Source organism: Psammomys obesus, unplaced genomic scaffold, assembly GCF_907164565.1.
Source record: "Psammomys obesus unplaced genomic scaffold, mPsaObe1.curated_primary_1811, whole genome shotgun sequence".
Taxonomy (NCBI): Eukaryota; Metazoa; Chordata; class Mammalia; order Rodentia; family Muridae; genus Psammomys; species Psammomys obesus.
Genome location: NW_026596073.1, coordinates 29,142,583 through 29,168,441, shown reverse-complemented (window position 1 = coordinate 29,168,441; position 25,859 = coordinate 29,142,583). Strand labels below are relative to the sequence as shown.

General features: G+C 39.9%; 1 protein-coding gene across 2 annotated transcripts in view; it reads left to right on the top strand.

Moving 5' to 3' along the window:
* The first annotated feature begins 89 nt into the window (after window positions 1–89).
* Window positions 90–25,859, top strand: part of Dcun1d1 (defective in cullin neddylation 1 domain containing 1) — a 37,074-nt gene continuing 11,304 nt past the window's right edge. The window contains exons 1-4 of one of the 2 annotated variants that reach the window (XM_055625965.1): window positions 90–198; window positions 12,097–12,313; window positions 13,733–13,901; window positions 16,516–16,646. In XM_055625965.1, the coding sequence (XP_055481940.1) occupies window positions 12,139–12,313; window positions 13,733–13,901; window positions 16,516–16,646 (475 nt within the window). In that variant the 5' untranslated portion in view covers window positions 90–198; window positions 12,097–12,138. Of the gene's footprint in view, window positions 199–251; window positions 533–12,096; window positions 12,314–13,732; window positions 13,902–16,515; window positions 16,647–25,859 lie in introns of those variants that run through there. The other variant, XM_055625964.1, reaches the window with a different exon arrangement.

The following is a 25,859-nucleotide window of genomic DNA, read 5'->3' as shown; positions in this document are numbered from 1 at the left end:
CCGGCACCGCCGCTACGCGAGGGCCGGGCAGCGGAGCGCGGCGGGGCCTAGTCGCCGGAGCGGGGCCGGGCGCCGGGCGCGGAGGCGTTGGGGGACGGCCCGCGCCCCATTGTGCGGCCGGGCGGCGCCTGGGCAGCGGGCCCGGTGCTGCCTGGTCCCGGCCTGGCCCCTCGGTGCGAGCCGGCGGCGGCCTTCCCGGTCAGTGCTGGCGCCCGGCGCCCGGCGCCCGGGAGTTGGGGCAGCTCGGCAGAGGCTCGGTCGGTCCCCGCGAGGGGTCTGGGAGGCTCCGGGCTGCGGACGGAAGTGCAGCCGGGGGACCCGGGACCTGCTGGCTTCCGAGCGCCTGCTCTATTTGCTTGGGGTGGGAGGAGTAATTGCTTTATTATAGCAGTTAGGGACCATTTGTGATTCTTAAAAAACAGTTTGTCAAGTTGCGACTCTCCTGTTTTTTTTTTTTTGTTTTTTTTTTTTCTTTTCTTTTTTTTCTTTTTTTGTCTGGGTGAGAAAGAGTCACGGAAGCTGGAAGACTCTGGTGAGCTGAGTCCTTTGTCATTAAGTACCTGGCGCTTGCTGGTCACTGTTTTTCAGTTTGGAAGTGTACACTCACACCGCGGAATTCCCGGCAGGCTGCTGGGGGGGGGGGGGCATAGTAAAAGTGATGTGGTCTTTTTGCTCTCGAGAGCAGAAAGGCCTGTTTGGGGAGGGTATGTGCCCCAGTCTTCAGTGGTGGGGGCTTGTTTTCGCTCAGGAACACTTAGGTGGACCCCGCCTCCAGCTGCCTGGGTGTCATGTGTGGGTTATGTAGTTTTGGTCCCACATATTCAAGATTTCTCTTATGTGCTAAGTTCGTAAACTTTTTATTTGTAAGAAAGCTTTCCTGTAAAGTCCAGGTTTGTGGTTGATGGAGAGTACCGTGTAAGTTCAGAGACCCAACAGAGAGATGAATTAGTTAATCCAAGGGACTGGCCTTGGATGTTACTCCGGAACGCCCCAGGAGTTTCCACACTCTCACTGAGGGGCTTGTATGGTGCGGGTCTCTGGTGAGCATTCATCATCGCGTTGTGTGAATGCAGCTGTGACAGTCCACATCGGACACCTCCCCTTGAATCCAGCGCCCGCCAGTGCTCATGAGGATTATAGGATTCATGCCGTTTCCATGAGAGCTCACTTTGGGTTTGGGCTTGTAGCCTTCGGTCCATTTGGTTAATATTAAATTAGCTCATTTTGGAACTTAGCCATAAGTCATGCAGTCGTAATAATTGTGGTTAACTGGTTGTTAAGATGCCCTTAACTTAAAGCACTTTGTATACCTTAACTCATTTTACTGCCTTGGTGTGATCTCATTAGTTTAAAGTCAATATGGGCTCATAAGAATCTTACAGCAAAAGTATTTCATTATAAATTTATAATTGTTTCTTAAACAATTACTAAACAATTTTAAGCTGTTAGGAGTTTTGTTTTGTTTTTTTTTTTTTTTGTTTGTTTTTGGGTATGTGCACCACAACTAATTTCTACATCATGAATTGTCAGTTTTAGAAAAGACATAAATGATGGAATATCTGAAATATTTCTATAAGGAAAAAAAATTCAATTACCTATCTCTCACACTCACACAGAAACCAAAAATAACTCAGAGCTGATATCAAACCAAGGCAAGGGCTTCATGTATGATAGGCAAGTATATTTTAAGAAGTATTCAAAACATGAGTTTTCTCCTTATTGATAAGGTGACAGGACACTTCTAAAAGTTCTATCGAGTTTAACAATTTTATGATTCCAGTGATTTGTTTTAAATGTGTAAAATATATGTAGATTGTGTAATCTATTTGATGTTTATAAATTACAGAAGTCTTTAGATCTATAGTGTCTTAGATCATTTAACATATCCCTTCCCCTTTACAGAAGTAAAATTGAGGCCCCAGAATGTTTTCATGTGCAAGTTTGTAAGATGGTTACAAAAATGTAACTATTTTCTTCGAGTCTATCGTTTGTAGAACATGTAAATAGGTCTTTAAAATTACATGAAATCTAGAAAAATGGTTGAAAGTTGCATTAGCGATTAAATTATGTTAAATGGAAAAATAAGTATTACAATAGATATGTTAAGTAGCAAAATTAAAATTAATGGGTAGTTAATGTTGTTAATTACTGTTTTTAGTGGTTTAAAATGTATGGACTTTGAAATGTATAATTATATTTTCTGCAAATAGCAGGCCCTAAAAATGCCATGTGTAAATCTGTTCTGGGTTGTTCTTTTTGTTGCACATCTTTTGTGTATCCACAAGTAAAGTAAATGAGGACCTGATTGCTTTTGGCATTCATTAAGTATCTGCTGTGTAGCTCACACTGTTCTACGCATTGAGAAGGGGAATCTAGGGAAAGTTAAAAAAAAAAAAAAAACATTGTATATATTTCTTTCCCTACTGTTTAGCAGGTTTGTTAAGCGTTCTGGCGAAAAGACAGTATTGAGGGAAGGGAATGATTACAGGAGAACTGGGGACTGGTGGAAGTGGGGATACAAAATAGCAAAATAGTGTCTGCACCCAGATGAGATAAAACTTGAGCAAAGTGGGAGTTGAGAGAAAAAGCCTTGCAGAATAAGCAGGGTGGAGAGAGTTTGTGAGGTGGTAGCTGGAGACCAGTGTGTGAAGTGTGTGGAAGAGGTCCCTAGAGCAAAGGGGAGAAGTGATAGTAGGTTGGGCTTTTGCCTTGGTGAACATTGTAAAGATAGCAGATTTTCACTTCCAAGAGGGGCGGAACCACTGCTGAACTCTTGAGTAGCATGGCAGTGTTTCTTTTGTCTCCGCTGTCCATATCCATATGACTACAATATGATAGTCATTTTAAGATTCTCAGTAAAGTTTTTTCTTATGTAGCTTATGTATACAGAGTTTTCAATTCTGTTTCATTATATAATGTTTAATACAACATTTTCCTCTAGCTGTTCTAGAGTTAATTTAAAAAAATTCTTAAATTTTTGGATATTTTAGTGATCTGAATATATATCAATGAGTGTATGCAGAAAACTTGGTCTTTGAGGAGAGAAGAAATTGAGATTCTTTTTGAGAACATAGTGCATGCTAGTATGACAGCTTATAACTTATGTATTCCTACTCCCACTTGTGGAGTAGGCAGTACTGCCACCTCCCAACAGCAGAGCTGGCAAATGCCTTGGTGGTTCTTAGGGATTTGAGCAAAGTGAAGAGCTAGCATAGGAGAGAACAGGGATTACAAACAGGGTTCCTGATTTCATACTTGATTCCTCTTCCAGCTCCTTAAAAAAAGAGGCAACATTTCACTACTGATAGAGAATTTCTGGCTAGTTTGACTCTAGTTTCTTATGTTGAACGCAACTAAGTTGCTTCTATATTAAAACCATTGATCTGATATAAACATTAAATGTATAATTGAAAATTAAAACTCTTAGTATCTGTGAAAGCATTGTAAATAAAAATAACTGAATGTGGGTTTTATTTAAGTTGTAAAAGAGCAGGATTCATTTGAGTCTAGTGCCATTTTATTCTGGTCTGTTAGGTTGGGGCATGCATAAAGAAACTCTTTGAGGAGACCCCTTTCCACACAGCTTTTGAGGTGCTGAGGCTCAGCTCAGGCTTGTGCATGGTAGACAAGTACTCTATCATTGCTCACATCTCCAGCCCCAAAAAAGGCCCTTTTTAAAGTACAGGATGCAGTTCTGGACGTGGTGGCGCATGCCTGTAACCCCAGCATGCTGGGGGCCGAAGCAGGAGGATCACAAGTGGGAGTTCAAGGCCAGTGTGAGCAACATAATGAGTTCAGAGACAGCCAGGCCCATATAGTAAGACCCTACATCAAAGCAAGCAAGCAAACAACAACAAAACAAAACATAAATAGAACTGTGCTAATCAGGCCATGGTCGTGTCAACCATGACAATTTTTTTTTTAAGAGAAATAGTTGCAAGTGGGATTCAGTTGCTGTGGACAGAAACATCTCACCGAGTAGCTGACTAGTTTGCCCCACTACTTTAGGTTTGTACCCTCAGCAAGAAAAGGTTCTCCCGTGAGGGGGGAGCAGCCTTACCAGGGCACAGAGGAAGACAATGCAGCCAATCCTGATGAGACCTGATAGACTAGGATCAGAAGGAAGGGGAGGAGGACCTCCCCTATCAGTGGACTGGGGGAGGGGCATGGGTGGAGAAGGGAGAGAGAGGGTGGGATTGGGAGGGGAGGAGGGAGTTACAGGGAGGATACAAAATGAATAAATTGTAATTTATTAAAATTTAAAAAAAGAAAAGGTATACCCCCAAAGCAATTTTTCATTAATTTTGTGAATTTTTTTTTCAAACTGTGGGTCTGGTTTGTAAAACTTTTAGACATTTACCCTTAAATAGAAATTTTCTAAAAAATTGTATTGAAGGATCTCTCCCCATGGAGCACTGTGATCAGCTGCTAAAGTAAATACAACTTACCCCTTGTTGGGTTGGTATATGTTAATTTTAGTGAACCCTGAGGGGCTGGAGTTTTGGTGAGGTGGTTGGACGAAGCCTGGGTTCCCCTCTCACTGCCCTATCATATGGCCACAGTGGTATATACCTGTAATTCCAGCACCCCCGAGGGCTAGCTAGACAGGAGGGGCAGAAGTTCAAGGTCATCCTCAACTATGTATGAGACACATGAGGAGACCCCATCCTATATTTAAGCTATTTATTACTTTATTAGAGTAGATAAAGAATCTTGAAATTAGATTCCACTTTTTAAGAATCTTTATGAGACAAACGTATCAATGGTTGAATGCTAACCATTGTAGTTATCTATGAAAATTAAAATATTCAATTCTTTGGGTTCTTTCTTTTTTTTGTAGAAAAATGTTTATGGAAAGAGAAAAACATATTTTTTTCAAATTTTTATTTATTTTTGAGATGAGATTGCCAAAGCTAGTCTCCAAGTCTTGAGCTCAAATGATCTTTCGGTATCAACTTCCCAGGTGGCTGAGGAAAAAAATACATCACTACACCCAGCTTGGAGAGCAAAGTTAGCTGTTATGACTGCTTGTTAGATGGCCAGGCAGTGTTAGGGAAGCTCAAATGAAAAATTACCAACAAAGTAAGATGGAAGGCACTTGTTTCTGTCCTCTTGCCGTACGTAAATAGAAATTATCAAAAGTAACTTTTAAATAGTCAAATACTTTTTATTAGAAAATAAGGATATTTCATTTTCAATAACAGCCATCTTTTGAGTAATATAACAATTTTGAGGAGTAGTGGAGAGAAAATTGCTTAAATGACTATGAATAGAACACCTGTGTAGGTCAGGCGTGATTGTGGGTGCTTCTAATGCTGACCGTGAGTGTCAGGATTGAGACAGGATTGCTGTTTTATTACTTGTCTTTAAGGCTACTCAGGTCTCCATGGTGAGGTCTGGGCCATCCTGGACTACACTATGAATAAGACCCTGTCTCAAAAAACCTGTGAGGAACATGCTATATGCAACCATTTTGAATCACATAGATGTACTGTCTGATTGTATCATTGTATATAATAACCACACAGTGTTTGCCACATTCTGCTCAGTAGCAGGAAATGGCCTACCTCTTAGATGATTGAACCTGTTATTCATGGTACAGGAAACTAAAGAATGAGTGATAAGCTCCGCAGGCCTAGTAATAAGCAATTATTCTATACTACAGATTATAATGTAAAAGAATGGTCTGAGAGTTCTGTTTGATCTAGCTTAGTATTAGAAATTGTACCCAGTTCCTTAGGTTTATGGCCATAACCTGTCTGTTTATATTTTGTGTCAAGCCTTTTCATTGGAAAAGGAAGCCATGACTCCCTGTGGCTGTAGTTCTTTCTACCTCCTTATCCAAAGTTATAGATTGTCATCTGTTTAAAAAATAGACTGTCATAGAACTATAAATATACTTTTCATCTTGTTTTATTACTTGTCTTAAAAATAACCTACCCCCTTACTCCCGCAGCAAAGCCCTAAATAGATGTTCTGTCCTCGTCCCTGTATTAGCAGACTAGATTGGAAGCCAGTATTTAGTGGGGAGTCTGTAGTGAGAATGGTGATATTTACACTGGAGAAGGGAGAAGTCAGTTCTGTTAGGTAGAAGAGGAGCGCTGCCCTCCCAAGCACTGCCTGCTGACTCAGTGGCCACACTGTTGCAACCTTTGTTTTCATTTCACACAAAGATGTGTGTAGAATCTGTGGAAGAACTGTTCTTTGAAGCCAGGCATCATGCTTTCAGTACTGCCCTGCTATTCTTGCTGGGTATAGGTCCTACTTTCAGATGACTTCCTTTTCCATAAGCTGGGCCCAGTGAGAGCACTTTTCAGAGTTGTTACATATAAATCAAGATGCGCCGTTGCCTCTAAGCCCAGCTTGGGCAGCTGAGACAGGACTAGTTCTTAAGTTTCAAGCTAGCTTTGGCCACATAGGAGATCTTATTCTTCCCTAGTGTTCTCCCACCTCCCCCAAAAAGAAAAAGAAAAGAAAGTAAGTGGCTAGCATAAGGTCTGAAACACTGTGGTAACTCAAATAAATACAAGCTTCTAGTTTTTTTGATTGTGGTCATTATTTTTCATTATTTTCATTTACCATTTAAATAATTTTTATTCGCACCCCTCCCCCCCATTATTCTTGCTTAGTTTATGGAGTAAGAATTCTTCTATGTACAAGTTAAGGTTAAATTAATTCAAGTTAAGTGCCTAGAACTGTAACACTTTGTTTGCTGAAGCAGGGGTTACTTTTCTCCAAATCACACAGCAGTTAGGAGGTAAGAGGTAGGAGTTGGGTGGAAATCTTGCCAGTTAGGCTTAAGCCAACTCAGCAAACCTACGGTGAAAGGAGCGCTGCACAGTTCACTCTCACTCTGCCTGGAGTAGAACTTTGTCCCTAGCTGAAAGTCTTCTCTTGGAGCAGGTCATCTCATTGTATTGACTTTTTGCACCTTTGCCCCTGGTCTATGGAAAGGCTCTTTGTAGCTGAGTGTTTGAGGTCTGAGTAACACTGAATTGTGTCTGCAGTAGACTTGGTCTCACATAAGAACACAGAGCCTGTGACACTAAAGCTGGCATTTATGTATGTCATAGGAATTAAAAAATTAATTAAGCACATGCTGATCACATTGGAATAGGCACACAGAGCTTTTTAAAAATGCATTACATTTATTTACTTGTGTATGGGGCGCATATGTGCCACAGTGCACATTTGGAAATCAGGACAGCTTGTGGGAGATTGAACTCAGGTCATTAGGCTTGGTGGCCAGTGTCTTTACAGGCATAGCCATCTCACTGGCACCTACTACACACACAGAGCTTTTAATGGGCTAGAGAGATGGCTCAGAGGTTAAGAGCACTGGCTATTCTTCTGAAAGTGCCGAGTTGAGTTCCCAGCAATTAGTTGGTGGCTCATAACAATCTATAATGAGATCTGGTGCCCTCCTCTGGGTTGCAGGCACACAGGCAGGCAAAATACTATATACATAATAAATAAATCTTTGGCTGGAGAAATGGCTCAGGGTTAAGAGCACTGTCTGCTCTTCCAGAGGTCCTGAGTTCAATTCCCAACCACATGGTGGCTCACAACCATCTGTATTGGGATCTGATGCCTTCTTCTGGCCTGCAGTTGTACATGCAGATGGAGCACTCATTCACACAAAATAAATAAATAATTTTTTGCTGGGTGCGGTGGTGCATGCCTGTAATCCTAGCATTCTGGGAGATAGAGCCAAGCAGATCTCTGAGTTTGAGGCCAGCCTTGTCTGCAAAGTGAGTGTAAGACAGCCAAGGCTATACAGAGAAACCCTGTCTCAAAAAACCAAAATAAAACAAAGTGACACATGATCAGTAAGGTTGTTTTTGAGTCAGAGTCTCGCCAGGCAGCCCTGGTTTGTCTGGGACTTGCTGTGTAGGCCAGGCTGACTTTGTAGACCAGATCTGCCCTCTGTGCTGCTATACCTGGCCTCATTAAGGTGTTCTGATATTTCAAAATATTAACTCTTATGAAATAGATATTAACTAACTAGAATTGCATTTCAAACATTCATTTCAGACCTGGAGAGATGGCTCAGAATGTAAGAGACTTGCTGCTCTTACAGACGACCCCAGGTTGGGTGTCCACAGGAAGCTCATGGTCATGTGTGATCCAGCTCCAGGGGAACCAACCCCTCATCAACCTCCACAGGCATGCACTTGTTGCACAGGCAAGCCTGCGGGCCCAGCACTCACACGCACTTCAAAATAATAACAGTTTCTCGAAACTCTGCCTGAGCGCCTTTCTGGAGTGGAGACAGAAGTTGAACTTAGGGGGAAGAAGGTGAACATTGTGGATGGGATTTTTTTTTTTTTAAACAAATATGTCTTTGTTAATGTTACTTCTGTTTTGACATTGGGGTGTTTGATGGCAAGAAAGCATTTTTCATGTGCATGGTCTTGGGATAAACCAAACATGTTAGGAAGACTTTCACAACTTAACTTTTTTTTTTTTTCCCCCTGTAGGGTAATCCTGGGCTTCTGTTAATCTAGTCACTGTGTTTTGTGAGTTCAGTGGTACAATATGCTTGAAAATGTGCTTGGCTAGATCCAAAGCACTATTTGGCTTTTTCAGATAAACCACTCATTTTAGTGCTGGGGATTAAACTTGCCATACCCTTTTCTAGGAAAAGAAATTTTTCTTAATATGATTCTTAAATATATTGAGTTAAAAAAGAAAGGAGGGGAATATAGACAGATTTAAGTATAAAGTGGTATGTGTTCACAGTCTAGGCTTTTTTTTTATTTTATAAAGCAAATAGTTGAGTTTTATTTTTCACATTATGGAAATTTTCTGGGTTTCCCCACACACCGCCTGAGTATTACATGTTCTTGCATTCCTACCACTGTTGACTTTTCTTGCAAACTTGGTAATTCTTGGTGGCTTTAACACACAAGGATTGAAGATTATACTGCTTAATCATATTTAACAGCCACTCTGTTCTATTCCTTTTAAAAACATAGTAAAGTAAATCTAATCTACGCCATTGACTGCTGAATCATTGAGGCTTTCTCATGGAAAAAGGTCTCTACTAAGTTTTTAATAGAAACAGAGAAAATCTACAGCCAGGTGTAGTGCTGCAGGTGGACCTCTAAGTTCGAGGCCAGCCAGAGATACAGAGAGATGGCTCAGAGGTTAAGAGCACTGACTTCCTCCAAAGGTCCTTGAGTTCAGTTCCCAGCAACCACATGGTGGCTCATACTCATCTATAATGGATCTGGTGCCCTCTTCTGGCGTGCAGGTGTTGATGCAGGCAGAGCACTGTGTATATAATAAATAACAAATCTTAAAAAAGAAAATAAAAAAACTAAATTTAAGAAAAAGATGTGAAAAAAAAAAAAGAAAAAGATGTGAGTGTTAGGGTTCTAACGGGCCTCAGCAGAGAACAGATGTAATTTACCTAGGAAAGCCCGTAGCCACAGAACCATTCCGCCGTCCACGAGGGAGATGAATGCTGAATCTTGCCCTGGTGGGGAACCGAGAGGAATGCTGACAGCCCATTGCCAGAAGTATGGAGGGTGTTTATCGGACACGGCAGAGCAGGCAGGAACGGGACATCCCATTACCCCTCCAGCTTGCTCTCTTATCATTTCTCTACCAGGTGCCGCTCGTTTGTTTTTATGAGGTTGCAGCACATTCTTTTTAAGAATGTGTTTATTTCCCCACAGACCAAAAATTTACACTTGAAACAGACAAAATAGTTAATTATATTAAAAACTGAGATGTATGAAGTGAAATTAAGGAGTTTGTGTAGTGTTGATACTTAGTTGAATAAGAAGGTCCTTTATCTTTTCCTTCACCATTTCTACTCTCTAGCCTTCTCAGGAAGTCACCAGTGCAGTGCACAGTTCTCGGCTCGTAGGAGCAGTTTACACTGTGCGATTTAGGTTCCTGTCTCCAGCAGGGAGCAGCACAGTGTGCGCATTACTGTTCGAAGCCCAGAAAGCCAGTTGTCTTGCTGCCTCCAGCCTTAGGGAGTGGAGGGAGAGCTGCAAGGTTCTTTCAGGGTTAATTCCAGTGCTTTCCAGGCTTCCTTTCTATAGTGTACATTGGCCCGTGGTGATCATGTGATGCCACTTTAAAGAGGTATAAATATGTCAGATACCCTGTGGTTCGTGAGAGAAGGTATGCTGTATTTCAGAAAATTTTCCAGGGTTGAAATAAAAATAGGTTTGTAGTTTACTTTCAGTTAATTAACTTTCAGGAATTTAAATTATTTCCTTTTTGCTTATTTCATTAGGCTTGTCAGTGAATATTAATGCATTTCAAGGCTAAGAATAAGCCTGGGTCTCTGCAAGATGCATCTTGTGATGGGCTATAAAAGTGGTTTTCCACCTTCTTAATGCTTCCACCCTGTGATACAGTACCTCATGTTGTGGTGACCCCAACTGCAAGATTATTTCTGTTGCTACGTCATAACTATAATTTTGCTGCTGTTATGAGTCGCAATGTAAATATTTTTTGGAGATATAAGTTAGCCAAAGTGGTTGAGACCCATGGATTGAGACTCACTGGGCTATAACTTAGTGGTATCCAGAGGAGGTAGGGTTAAAAGTCAAGTACAGGAAGCTCGTACATTTTACAGTTTTTGTCTCAGTGGCGGATAGTTGATGAGGTTGAAATGTGTAGCTTCATACACTAACGCTTACCAAGAGAGGAGAGAGGGACACAGGAGTCTCAGAGCAAAGCACAGTTCATGCTCTGAGAGATAGGGTCTGTTTCCACACTTGATTTTGCAGTCTTATTTTCACTCTGTGATGGTGGTAATGCTTATTGCTATCGTTGATAGCATCTCCAAGATTCTCAAAAGTTTTATAAATATATCCATTAAGCAGGAAGGTTCCTAGAATACTAGAATTTGAATTTGAACAAAAGGCTACTTTTGTTGTTCTTGTTTTTTCTACATATGCTGGCTGATTTTTGTGAAGAGAGTATTTACCTTCTGGGTGTGTTTTCCCCTGTGTTCATCCATGAGGTTGAAGGTTGAGATCTGGCACTCTTGGCTATATCAGAACTTCAGGAGGTCTTAGTCATGCTGCTTAAACTGCAGACCATTGTATGTGTAATGTGTTTGACCCTCCATTTACATTGCAGTATTAGAAAAGCCAACCATTTTGCTGAGAAAACAGAATTGGGACTTGAAAGGAAGAAGAGTATAGTAGGCCTTGCACAGGAGACTACCTTGGGTACAAGGGGGACAACAGTCTTTAACAGCAGGAGAGTGTGAAGAGCCTGATGGCCCTGTCTTATTTTGCTTTGGGTTTAAGTAAAAAAAGTGAATTCTTGTCAGTGTAGGGCAAATGAAAAGGGACAAGCACAAAAAAGAGATCCCTCCTAGGGAACATAAGGGAGAAAGGGTCTGAATAAGGACTGTGTCAGGGACCAGTGAGGTGGCTGGGAAGGAAAGGCACCTGCTTGCCAAGTCTGGTGACCTGAATTCTTTCCCTAGGACATTCATGATAGAAGGGAGAAGTGCTTCCTACAAATTGTCCTTTGACCTCCACATTAGCATCTTGGCATGTATGTGCGCGCGTGTGCACACACACCCACACACGTGCACGCACACATGCACATATGCACCAAAAGAGATGTATAATTAAAAAAACATCTTTAATGGCTGTATGTAAGGAGGATAGATTCCTTTTTGAAGGAAATGTGAGGGAATTCTGGTAAGAGTTAATGTATTTCCTGTACACCAACGAGGAGAAATTGCCGTCCTCCGTTTTGTGGAAACAGCACAGGAGCAGTGCCGGGCTTCGCACAGGACTGCAGCAGATGCCTGTTGAGTCCCCTCTGGTGGTGGTCTGGCTCACTGTCCGGATGTCTTCTCTGATACAAGGAGGCCGAGCTCCCTTGTTCTATCTCTATGCGTGTGCCTTTCCAGAACTCTACCAAATGTAGTGTTTCAGATATTTTTTAATTGTCTTGCTGATTAACAAATAAGTTAATCACAAATAAGTTTCAGTAAAAATACACTTTCGCGTTTTGTGAAGAAAAACATTACTAATGAGAATGATTTAGCTACAATGAAGTGTGCAGTGATGTTTTTCACAGTTTCAGTTTGTTTTCTGGTTCTCACAGAACAAGTTGAAATCATCGCAGAAGGATAAAGTTCGTCAGTTTATGATCTTCACACAATCTAGTGAGAAAACTGCAGTAAGTTGTCTTTCTCAAAATGACTGGAAGTTAGATGTTGCAACAGATAATTTTTTTCAAAATCCAGAACTTTATATACGGGAGAGTGTAAAAGGATCATTGGACAGGAAGAAGTTGGAACAACTGTACAATAGATACAAAGGTGAGTATTGTGTGACTTTAGATGTTTTGAGCAAAGTTTTCCAAACTTGTTGGCTTGTTCTGAGACATCAGCTTCCCAGACTGTGGAGATCCTGCAGCTACACAGACCTTAGAAGAGAAATCCTTCTCCTTTTCACCCAGTGTCTCCTTGGCCTCTCCCCAGTCAGGTAGTTTGAGAATGAAAGATTGGAGGCAATTTTTCTTAAACTTGTGTTTGTAAAACTTTCTGAGCCAGGTTTTAAGAAAGTCTGTGAGATAACTTTTTGTAAAGCAACACATGCTTTTAAAAAGCTGAACAGCTGGGCATAGTGGTACATGCCTTTATCTCAGAGGTAGAGGCAGTCAGAGGGATATGACCATCTCAGAAAAGGGAAAAAGAAAAAAAAAAAAAACAGGAAAAGGTTAACAGTTTCTTTGTTTGTTTCTTATTCTCCTGAGAGTAACATTTTATAGTCCAGCATGGAAACATAAATGTCTTTTATGTTTATGCAGACATACATATAGTTATTTTCAAAATTTCCCCCAAATGGGATTATATTCTATGCCCCAAAGTGTTGGTTCTTTTAGTTTTCCATAATGCTGGGAGTGGATCCAGTGCTTTCTTGTCGCGCAGGCCAGGCAAGTGTGTACCACTGAACTATATACTCAGCCGATGTGCATCATTGTAACTGAGAGTCACTGACAGATACTCTTGATATTTTTACCAAATCATATTTGGTACAATTAGAGGGGAACCTCTTTCTTTGTATGTACCTTAAAAAAAAAACAAAAAACCAAAACAAAACAAAACAAAAAACAGTTTTCCTATTGTAAACACCAGATACTTATACTGTTGAGATTAAGGTTGATTTATAGATTTAATTTTACTAGTACTTAAGTGATTGTTATGGTGAAATGAATTTTGTTTTAATAAAAGAATTTCTAACTTAATACTGTTAATTTTGTATGCCTAATTAAATAAAATATGGGTGTCATGAATTAAAAATTCCTTGTACCTATATAGGCATGTCTTATTTTATTTGTGTAACATTTTCACATGGATAAGTGCTAGATGTCTGTGTGTGTGTATGTGTGGGTGTGTAAGACAGATCTGACCAGGCTGACCTTGAACTCAGAGAACTCTGCCTGCTGCTGCCTCCCTAGTGCTGAGACTAAAGGTGTGTGGTACCAAGCATGGGCACTCCATTAGGGAGATTTTTAAAAGTTAACTGTCCAACTACTTTTATACTTTACTACATACTTAAATCGTGCTATTTAGGGTTACACTGACTTAGGTTGTTATATGGAGAAACATCTGTGAAAATACTGCTTCATATGTTTACCATATTGTGATTTAAGATAGAAAATAAAACAGTATCTTTTTGTTAGGAATATAAAAAAGTATGGCACTAATTTTATTTTTTTATTGCTATTTTTAAAGATCCTCAAGATGAAAATAAAATTGGAATAGATGGTATACAGCAGTTCTGTGATGATCTGGCTCTCGATCCAGCCAGCATTAGTGTGTTGATCATTGCATGGAAGTTCAGGGCAGCCACACAGTGCGAGTTCTCCAAACAGGAGTTCATGGATGGTATGACAGAGTTAGGGTGAGTATGTAACCTCATAGGAGAGGAGACACCAGCTCGGAGAGCGATGGAGCTCAATTTTTTCATGTGTTTTTAAATGAAATGTTAAGTTTTTCCTAGCCTACAAACAGGATTGAGTCAGCATGTTGTTTCCCTGGTATTTTATGGATTTGCCAAAATACCTATATAATTTTGTAGCCTCTTAACTACATTGTTCTTTAATCATGTGTTCCTAGGAGAGAGTCACCAGTGTTAAAAATATCTGACATTAATATTTAACATAACAAATAACAAAGTAAAGTGAGCAAGTAAATTATTTCCTAATTTGAGACTGTGTATTCTGAACTGATACAATGTAGAATTTAAAAACTAGAGGGTACGTGGGCATTACTGAATGCTTTTGGCTATACTTAGTGACTTAGTGTTTTGATGGCTGGCTTAGCTGAGCAGGTTTGAATAAATAGATTGAAAAGTCATAGGTAGAGATTTGCTGACAATCTCTAAATGACTGTTTAATGGGACTACAGAAATAACCTGGAAGTTGGGCATGGTGGGCAGCCCTGGGGAGGCAGAAGCAAGAGGATCAGGAGTTAAGGTCATCCTCAGCTACATAGGAGCTCAAGGCCAGCTTGGGCTGCAGCGAGATCCTATCTCCAAAATATAACAAAACCAAGGGCTCACATTAACCCAGCATGGCTTCATCCCAGTAACTGCTTTGCCTATCTCTTCACAACCACTCTCTGAGGGAAGTAGTTTACTGACCTATAAGAGATGGTGAAACCAGGTGATATTCCAGTCAGGACTGAAAGCAGGATTCTGCTTACTGAGTCGGGGTCATTGGAAACCTGGGCCCAGTCAGAACACAGCCTCACCAGTAATTTGACTACAGAAGACTTAAAGAAGTGCTATATACTGTGTAAGAGAAAACCCTGAGGTGTAAAGAGGTGGCAATAGCTGTTGTCACCCCTGGGGCTGCATGAAGTGAGCCAGCCAACTGGGCCACAATTCTGTCCCTGGGGAGAGGGTAGGGCTGCAGGAGCTGGGTGCCTGCACAGAAGCTGCTACTATGCTAGGTAGAGCTGCTCAGAGGGCAGTGGGGTCTGCTGTAAGAGCTGTCAGCACTCTACACAGCTCTGGGACCTTTCACATACTAACACCCTTTCCCTCTACTGACAACAGCCTGCGCAGAATCTCCCCTTTCTCTCCTGGCCTTTTAGCCTGGTCAGTAGAGCCTGACATTGAGTGAGCTGGCAAGAGAAATGATGTTCAGGGGTTTGTGACTAACATCTACAAAGCAGGGCAGAGAAGGACCAGCTTAACACCTACAGCCAAGCCAGCCCGTCCTGCACCTGCTGGGCCTTCTGATAGAGACAGGTTTCACTAGACTTACGGAGAAGCAATGTCTCTGCTTATGGAAAATATAATATAAAGTGCATTTTATGAAATGTTATAGAGAATATAGTAGGAAGACAAAGGCAGAAATGTTTAGAGGATGGAGTGTTGATTTATTTGTTTAATCGTTAAGAAATAGGACATTTCTATCATAAGGCCAATGTTATGAGGAAAGTAGTTTGGTACATGGACCTTTTTAGCTCTTTGAACGTTTTCTAAACATAGAAAAAAAAAACCCTAGTCCTGCTTTAAATAGTTTAGTTGAAGGTAGTACAGGTTTTAGCTAGTATTTATTAAAAGCAAGTTTTCAAGAGTACTTCCTTGGCAAGAGACCTAGTTTGGCAGCTAGACCTGGGACTAACTGCGGTACTAGCTGTGCCTACCACAGCGAGAGAGGTGGCTGTGGGGCTGATTTTATACATTCTTGTCTATTCACAGAGGCAGACATGGAGTCTGTGAGTCAGCGTGTTGAGAGTTTGGTGAATTAATATACTTAAAAAGAGTAGCCAGTTTCTTTTAGAAGTAGTCATTCTAACATTTCATCATCCTGACATTGTCTTCTTTAAGCTAACTCTAGACAAGAGTCACCCTTTAGCCATGGCCTTTTTGAAATTTTAATGACTCATAGTTGACTGTGTTCACAAAGTTTTCAAAAAAAAAAATTCCTAAGTTTTAAGTTAGACATCATTCTGAGTAGAGCGATAAGATTTTAAACTATCCTTCTGTCCTTCCTGAAGTATAAGCTGTCCCTTTGTCCAGCACGCTCCACCGCACACTGCCTGCCTGTCAGTCACGTCGTGGTTTTCTCAGTTAGCATATTGGTGGTGCTGCTATCTCAGTACTTGCATTCAGATGGCCCTACTTTCTTTGACAGTGGTCCAGAAGTGTGAGGGTAGTGGTGCTGGAACTAGGATGTTCCAGAGACAGAACACGTGCATGGCATTTTCATTACTGTATAATTGCCTATTGTTCCGATTAATCTCTTGCTTTATCTCATTAATAAATTACACTTTGTATCACAGCTGTGCATATATAAGAAGAAGCCACAGATGTCTGGGGCATGGTTGTTCAACAAGGTTCAGGGGTCAGTGAGGGACTTATGAAAAAACATGAAATCCCACCTGTCTGATTTTTTAAAAAATAAGTTCTAGGAAACAAATGTAAGCCCTCATAGGAATAATTAAGTTAAGTTTTTAATTTATAGTGAAAGTTAACTGTTTATGAACTTAATTTTATAATGTAGATGTGACAGCATAGAAAAACTAAAGGCCCAAATACCCAAGATGGAACAAGAATTGAAAGAACCAGGACGATTTAAGGATTTTTACCAGTTTACTTTTAATTTTGCAAAGAATCCAGGACAAAAAGGATTAGGTAAGAATATTTTAAAATTATATTTGGTGTTTTACAAATATTTAAATATATTGATAGTGTCACTTTTGCAGTGGAAAGTCATGTGTTTTGAACATAATGTTATGAAAATCCAGCTATCGGAAAACACCGAGCAGTAAAGTGGGCACGGTGCAGCAGAGGATCACCTGGATGTCTTAGGTGTACCGCTGAATTAGTAAGACAGGAAAACTCTAAGTACAGAAAAGCAGTAGCTCTTAATATTTCACAGACATCTTTTTTCCATATATGCTCAAGAGGATTTTTAGGATGTAGGATCTATAAAAATACTGTTATAATATTGCTGAATCATAGAATACCCAATAACTTCATTTCTATTGTTTTTTTTTTTCTTTCTTTCTTTTTTTCTTTTTTTTCGGGGGGAGAGGAGGTCGAGACAGGGTTTCTCTGTGTAGCCTAGGCTGTCCTGAACTTACATTTTATTTATCCTGTGGTAGCCTGGAACTCACAGCAATCCATTTGCCTCTGCCTCCCTGAGTGTGCCTGGCTATTGTTTGTTCATTGTTTCTTTCTTTTTCTCTTTTTTCCTTAACATTTGAAAACTGTAAGAAAGGGTGAAAAAGAAAATTATCATCGCTCCTAATTTTATGGGAAAAAAACAGTTAACAGGGTAGAGCACCTTTTCCCACGTGTGTCACCTCATCTTATTAATAGTTGATCTACCACGTTGTACTGAATGCAGCGTGCATCCATGTTTTGGGGCCAGTTAGTGGCTATGAAAGTAAAAGGTGAAATGGAATTTACAAAGTTCCTAAAACGCTTAGACTGCAGTAGATAGTACAAAGTAAATAAAGATAACATTCCAAAGACAAGTAGGAGTAATTACAGCCAGGGAGACTGGAAAGTGCTTTCTGGGCTTTGGGAGGTAGCAGTGGAAAGGCTTGTTATCTGGCTGGATAAAAGAAGGTAGTAATGAAGGGCTGGGGCTCCCACGCTTTAGAGATAGGTTGAGACTGTGCAAGAGAAAAGGCACTGATTGAATTCTGGAGGGAGAGGACAGTGGTGAGACAGTAAGGCTAAATTAATAACCATAGACTTCTTTTGAAAATGGGTCAAAAATGCTTTTAATTGGAGTGAAATTGGACACAATAAAGTTTGGGTGATGACAGTGGTCCCATTTAATGTGAGCTTTTAGTGTACCTGATAGTGTGCCGAGCCTTTCTCCTGTACTGCTTCAGCCATGCTGAAGAATTTTATCCTTCTCTTCGATACATTGCCACCTCCTTGGTTCCAGCTACATTGTTACAGAATCTAGACTTTTTGTTCTTGCTCTGCAAATGAGGAACCTTAGGCACAGGGAGTTAATGATGAGTGAGGTGGTGGTATGTTTTTGCTTCTGAGATACTAGGATTGGATGAGAGCCTCCCGTGCACGCGCTAGGGCAAGGGCTTTACCTAATGGGCCCTGCCCCTCCTTTCTTTTAATTCTTCAGCATGATGGTCTCACTAAGGTGCCCAGGCTGGCCTTAAGTTCACTTTTGCCCAGGTAGACCTTGAACTTTCAATCCTCCTGCTCAGACTCCAGGTAACTAGATTGCAAGCCTGCACTTCCAGGTTTAGTTTTGCTGTTTTTGCACTAGTCCTTTGCCAGGCAAGTGCTCTGTCACCGTGCTGACTGGTTCCTCTGGAAGATACAGTAGCTGGAGAGGCGAATGAGGCTTCTTCTATTAGTTCTGCCCTGGATTTCAGATTGAACATTGAGGAGAAAGAGCAATTACATGACTAGGAATTAGACCAAGAAAGCAACTGAAAGCTAGAGAAGGGATGAATGTATGTGAGTAATGGAGAATTAACCTAAAGAGAGACAAAACAGGACTGAGTTGATTAAAGATTTTCAAAATGTTTATAAAATGAAGTTCTAATGAATACCTCTTTTGAGCTGATTGTTCAATATAATCGTGATCTTTTCCTCTTTTTAAAATGCATCTGAAATGAACACATAATTACACAATTAGTGGGGTGCAGTGTGACATCAGTGTACTTTTACAGTACAAAATGATCAGATTGGATGGATTGCATTACTGCAGAAGACTTCCTTTTCAGGATGAGGCAGAAAAACCTGGAGTGCCTACAATTAGACACCGGCTAGCTAGGTATTTCTTTTCCTAGTTTTCTCTTTCTTTCCTTCAAGTCAAAATTTGATAAAGCCTTTCAGCTTGAATATTATGTTGTGTTATTTAGAAACATAATAGCATTTTGATAAAATCACACGTAGCATTGTGGATGTCAAATTGATTAGAAATCAGTTTCTTAGTTACATTTCTGCCCTTACAAGATATAAAACAAATGGTGCTTTGAGTTAATATATAGTTTGATATTAAAATGAACTCAACATTTTATGGTTATTTGATATAGTAATATGATAAATTGGAAATTTTAGATTAGAAAAAAATTTAGAAAATGATTATGTAAAAGCAGATTTTGAAAAATATAGTTGTGGTTTTTCTAGTATTAAGAAAAATACATGATTCAATAGTTATAGAGTTTGTTCTGTAATGAGATTGCTTAATAATGAGTGCATTCTGCATTTTACTTCTAAAGGTTAGAGGCAAATTCCTTGTCATGTGTCTGCAGCCACAGTAAAAGTTATTTGTGAAGCTCTCCAGGCCGTCACCTTCACAATGAAACAAGCCCAATGTAGATCGTGGAGTTTAACAACAGTGTGTCTGTGTGATTTATCAGGTGTCCTGATACAGTTACCAGTAGGAACTGATTGGTGCAGAAGGAGCTGCAGGAGGGAGAGGGTCTGAGAGAGGAAAGGAGAAAAGCAAGCAAAGGGAGGAAGGAAAACAGTTTCTCTTTGTTATGCATCATGTTAGGCGGCAGGACACTTGGTGACTTTTCACTGAAAAGCTTACTGAACAAGGAGAGTTTTCCCAACAGTCTCTCCGAGAATCCACAAGTTTGGGAAGTTTATGGGAGGACAGTAAGTTCCAAACAGATGGGAAAGAGTGAGAGTGGTGGCACAGAGCAGCTGTGGAGTGAGCGAGCGCTGCTGGTTTCCTTATTTTCCATTTTCTGTTTCCCTGCCTACCCCTTCTCCTTTCTCTACCATCTGCTTCAGTCACCTGCAGTTTCTGATTACTCTGTGTATCTTAAACTTGAAAGTGATTTTTGTAAGCCCCGCATGAAGTCTTATTCTACCTAAAGTACAAGCCCTGCTTAGAAACACGCTTCAGTGTTTAGTGTTGTGACTAGAGACTACCGTTTTAGGAAGTTGCCATTCCTGCCACGGAGTGCATTTTACTGTCTATTGCACAGCGCTTTCTTAGTAAGCTGTAGTTGCTCATATTTGTCCTCCTGTTTAGAACAGAGAAAGTGTAACTACAGACCACTGCCACTCAATCCTTGTCCTTCCCCAGGTCAGCATTCCAGCTTATTTAACTATCTTTAATTTGAGATGCTTGTTATTCCTGCTGCTGTCCCCAGGTTTTTTGGTTTCTTTCAAAATTGAACATAAGAAGATGGACCCAATCTTCAGGAGGCTGTTAAAAATAGTGCACTGTAGGAAACTATTGGTCCTGCTAATTTTGTCAGAGGTTATATATTTTCTGTAACAGCCATGTCATTCTAAGGACCATATTGAACCTTTGTTAGAGAAAAATCTTGGGCCAGTGAGGTGGCTCAGTGGGTGGAGGCAGCAAAGAGCGGACCTGCCGACGGGCACTAGACCCCGATAGCCCACAAGGTGGCAGGAGAGAACCACTTTCTGCATGCTGTGCGCTCACCACCCACAGGCTGTGGCACTCATGTACTTGCATTCAATATAAATTAATCTCGAGAAAAAAATCATTAGACTAGAATCTGAAGGTAATTTTCTTCTGAGTTGTGGTTCTGCAGCTGCGCAGATGATTTCAAAGATCTTAACCTTATTGTTCAAATATTTACTCTAAAGCCAGACGGAGTGGTACCTGTCTATAAATCCTAGCACACAAGGCTGAGGCTGGGGAATTGCGAGTGCCAAGCCAAGCTCCATAGTGAAACCTTACCTCAAAAGAAAAGAACTTGCTTAGAAATAATTTACAATGTTTTGTTGTTGTTTTGGGTTGTGGAGGGTTTGAAAGTTTCTTCCTGTGTGGCCTTGGCTGGCCTGGAAGTAGCTAAGTCAACTAGACTAACATCAGACTCACAATGATCCTCTGCCTCTGCTTCCCAAGTACTGAGGTTACAGGTACAAGCCCCCCCCCCCCACCTGATTAAAGTCATAGCATTGGAGAGAGCACTTTCCTGTATGTTTCAGGTAGTCCTCATAGCAATCCTTGGAGCTATGTGCATGTATATTAGAACTCTGCCAACAACACTTCTGCCTCAGGCCTCTAAAATATGTTTTAAGGTAGATCCTAATGATTTTTTTTTAAGTTCAAAACTCTCTGCTTTAGTGTGTCTTTTATCACCTCTAAGTTTGCTAATATTGGATTTGATGATCTTTATCTTTTCAAAGAACCACCTATCTTTCATTGGTCTTTTGTATTGTTGTTAGTTTCTGAACTCAAGGGCCATTTACTAGAATTTGAGAGGAAAAAAAAATAAAACAGAACAAGGCAAAGAAAGAAGTTGTAAATCTTGGCAGGTGCCTGGAAGAAAGAAGGCAAGAACGTCCTGCTTTTTGAGTTAGAGTCAACAGTGTTGATATGAAAATAAGCAGCATTAGAAAGTGGGGTAGAGGCCTTCAGAGAAAGCTGGTGTCAAGGCAAATATGCTTAGGATTTTGCCATTACTCAAAGAAGAAAAGGAAAAAAGAAAAGTTAAACTTTTTTGAGTTAGAACTCAGATGATGTGGGCAGGCTTAGCAGTGAGCTGAAAGCAACTGTGCCTACCTTTTCATTTCTGTTTCACCCCGTCTTCTTTTTTTAACTTAGAAAAATACAGGTGTTTATTGATTTTTGTGTGTGTGTGTGTGTGTGTGTGTGTGTGTGTGTGTGTGCGCGCCATGACACATGTGGAGGTCAGAAGACAGCTTGCAGGGGCCAGTTCTCTCTCTCCACCATGTGGGCTCCAGGGATCAAACCCTTGGCCTGACCGAGCGTGGCGGAACGCCTCCACATTCACTGAACCATCTCTCCAGCCGTATTTCCTTTATGTCTGTCTCTGTCTTTAGTATTTATTTCTGTCTACCAGTTATAGGTGGGGCATGTTTTCCCTTTCCCCTGTCTCCCCCCAGGTCCTAAAGTACATTATTGAGTCATTACATTTAGATCTCTGGTTTTTAATATTTATTTCATTTGTGTGTGTGAGAGAGAGACACACACACATGAGTATACACAGGGCACATATGTAAAGGTTGGAAAACCTGTGGGAATCATTCATTCTTACCATGTTATTCCCACCATCAGGTTTGATTGGCTTGGTACTTTTACTCTTTGACTCATCTTACTTGGCCTGAAATATTTTTTTTTTCAGTGTAGGCACTTGTAGATATAAATGTGCTTTTAATTATTACAGCCCATAGGTTTTGGTATGTTATGTTTTGATTTTCATTTGGTTCTAAGAATTCTTAATTTTTAAAAACTACTTCAGTGACCCTCATTCAGTAGTGTGTTGTTTCTCAATCATAAGTTTGCATATTTTCTGTCATATCTTTTGCTGTTGAGTTATAGTTTTTTCCATCATGATTGGATAAGAAACTGCTCACTTGTTTTATGCCCTGCTATGTGATTTGTTTTAGAGAGAATGCTACGGTCTGCTAGAAGACTTATATACTGAGGTCTTTAGAGGAAATGTTCTCAAAGTACTGTTAGGTCCATTTAGTCAGTAATATCCTTTGACTCGTTTTTTGTTTGGTTTGGTTTGTCTGAATGACTTGTCTCTTGGTGAGAGTAGGATATTGACGCGAGCCACTCTTGTTGATTGAGATTGAAACTCTGTGTCTTCAGATCCAGAAGAGTTTGTTATATGAAATTGGATTAGAATAATACCCTTAGAAATATGTCCTATAGAGAAAGGGACCACTACCAAATTAATTTATTATCTTGATTCCCAAACCAGGTAAAAACACAATGATTTAAAGAAAACTTCACACTAACTTTTCTAATGAATTAGATGCAAAAATTGTCAACAGAATACTTGAAACCAAAACCAGGAACACATTAATATCATGACCAAGTGAGCCTCATTCCAAAGAGAGTAGCCTAGTTCATCATATGCAAATTAATGAATGCAACAAATCATGTAAATAACTTAAGGACAAATTACATAATCATTTCAATAAATGAAGAGAAGAAAAAGATCATCGTGCCTTCATGATTAAAGTCCTAGACACATTAGGAATAGAGACAGCAACCACACAATAATAAAACCATTACTACAAATCTACAGTCAATATTATGTTACATGGAGGAAAACTGAGAGCATTCCCTTTAAAATCAGAAGTAGGGCAGTGATACATACTCTCATCTCTCCTATTCGATATACTGCTTGAAGTCTTAGCTGTAGCAACTAGATAAGGGAAAGATGTGAAAGGGATAAAATAGGAAGGAGGGGATGAGCATATCCCTATTTGTAGACAGCATGATTCTATACTTCAAAGAACTTAAAGAATCTACCAGGAAACTTCTAGATCTAATAAGCACTTTCAGTAAAGTTGCAGGTTAAAAGAAAAAGTCAATATACAAAAGAGAAAGAAATTAGGAAAAACATTCATAACAGCTGAAAATAAATAAAGTACCTGTGAATAAATCTAGTCAAGCTAAGACTGCTGCAGTGAATACTTCAAGGCACTGAAAAAGGAAATCAAAGAATCTAGATGGTGACAAAGCATTCCATGATCCTGGATTGGCAGAATTAATACTGTGAGAATGGCAATATCACCAAAAGTAGATCTATGTATTCAATGTGATTCCTGTCAAAATTCCAGTGTCATTCTTCATAGAATTAGAAAAAACAACCAAGAATTTATGTGGAACCATGAAAGATCAGGGATAAGCAAAGTAGTCATAAGGAAAAGAATACAGAGTTACAACAGTGCCTCAACTCAAATTATTCCTTGGAGCTGTAGTGGCAGACAAAGTTTGGCACTGGCATACAAACACAGGAAGACCAGCGGAACAGACTAGGGGGTCCAGAAATAAAGACCAACCTGTGCCCACCTAACTGTGGACAGTGTCAAAAGCATGCAATGTAAAAAAAGTGTTCTCATCAGCAAAACTGCATGTCTGCTTGCAAAAGAATGAGATTAAATTCATCTTTCTCCTCTAAAAAATCAACTTGAAGTAGATCACATAACGTAATTTAAAACTTGAAACTGCTAGAGGAAAATGTGGGAAGTGCACGTCAAGTACAGGTGAGAATTTGCTGAACTGCTCTCCAGGATCAAATGACCAAGCCCCAAGAATCAACAGATGGGACTACATCACCTTAACATGTTTCTGTACAACAAAAGAATGGGAGAGAATCTTACCAACTATACTTTAGACAGAATTGACAAAAATTAACACTGAAAACCCAAAACTGCCAATTAACCAGAGTTTTTTAAAGAAGAAACAGCTAACAAATGTTTTTAAATGTTGAACATTTGTTGAACATTCCTAGTCATCAGAGAAATGCAAATTAAAACTAATATACCATTTCACCTTAGTCAGAGTGGTTATAAAAAAATACAGCAATACATGCTGGGAAGAATGTGGGAGAAGAAGAACTTTAATACATTGTTGGTAAGTGCAAAATAGTGTAATTATGAGTTCAGTATGGAGGTTTCTCAAACGTGTAAAAATATTGCCTGTCAAATGACCCAGCTGTCCCACTTCTGGACATATACTCAGAGGAGGACCCATGTCCTCCCCAGAAGATAATATAGCTCCATGGTATCTGCGGCTCTCACTCAGACCACTGGAGAGGGTAAAAGCAGGTGATAGGAAGGATGAGGAGTGTGCAGAAGGGCACATGGAACATGAAAGAGGTAAAGAGCCTGGGTGGCAGAGGTTAGGACAGACAACTAGGGGTGCCGTGAAGATGGGGAGGATAAGAGGAAAAGAAAATCTGCCCAAATAGACTTTGTTTGAAATATCCATGATATCTAGTGCATCGTATGCTGATTTAACACATGAAAGGCAGTATGTGTATTAAAGCATTGCTTATCCAGTATTAACTGATCTCTTCCCAGTGTGCTTTGAAGTCTGTTGTGTTAGATATTACAGCAGTTATCATTGAAGGGTGTGTATATATTCTCATCATTTTATTGATCCCTTCTTCCCTTTTCATAATCTGTATTTGCTTATCTACTGTTCTACCATGGAGTTTCTTTCCATTATTTTCATGTACTTGTTTTTCTCTTCAACACACAGAACTTATTCAGGTGCCTCTGTGTGTAGTACTTTTAGTTTTTTCAGTTTGTTTACCATACAGTTTTTTCCTTTTCTAATCATGCTAGATATAATAATATAATAATCTTAGCTGGCAGTTACTGCCTTTTGGAGCATAGAATACATTTATCTGTATTCTTGTTGAATTTAGATTCTTTATTTGTATCCTATAATTTCACTAATGTTCTATTTTTTTTCTAATGTTCTAAATAATTGAATAATTAAAAAAAAATCTTTGTAATTCCTTCTGATTCAGGCTCTTAGGAATCCATTTTCTTTTCTATTTGTCATTGCACCTAGGTAGATTCTGCACTACCTAGCATGGAAGAGCAGTTGTCTCTTTGGAAGGCATATTTAATTTCCTGTGGATATCCAGAGATTTCCCTAGAACATAGATGGATCATACGTGAGATTTTTGTTTGTTTTCTTAGGATGGCTTTAAACCCTTTGGGATTAGAGATGGGTGCTACCACGCCTGGCTCTTTATTTTAGTCTTTTGAAGAGGTTTTTGCTTTTTTTTTTTTCTTTTTTCACCTGTAATGGCTGAAGTCATTTACAGTCCGACAGTTCTTTCTCTACATCCTTGTCAGTATTTGTTGATTTTTTTTTCTTTTCTTTTTTTTTCCTTTTTCTTGACTATGTGTATGTGAGTGTTTACAGTGTCTGTGGACATGATAGCAGAGGCCAGAGAAGGCATTGGATCCACTGGAACGAGAGTTACATGAGGTTATGAGACACCCAACTTGGGCACTGAGAAGGAAACTTGATTCTCTGAAAGAGCAAGAAACAGTCTTAGCCACTGAGCCCCAGCATGTGTTGATTTCTGTCTTTTCTAATTATGGTTTTGAATTGATTTGGTTGTTACTGGGTTTTGTTTTGTT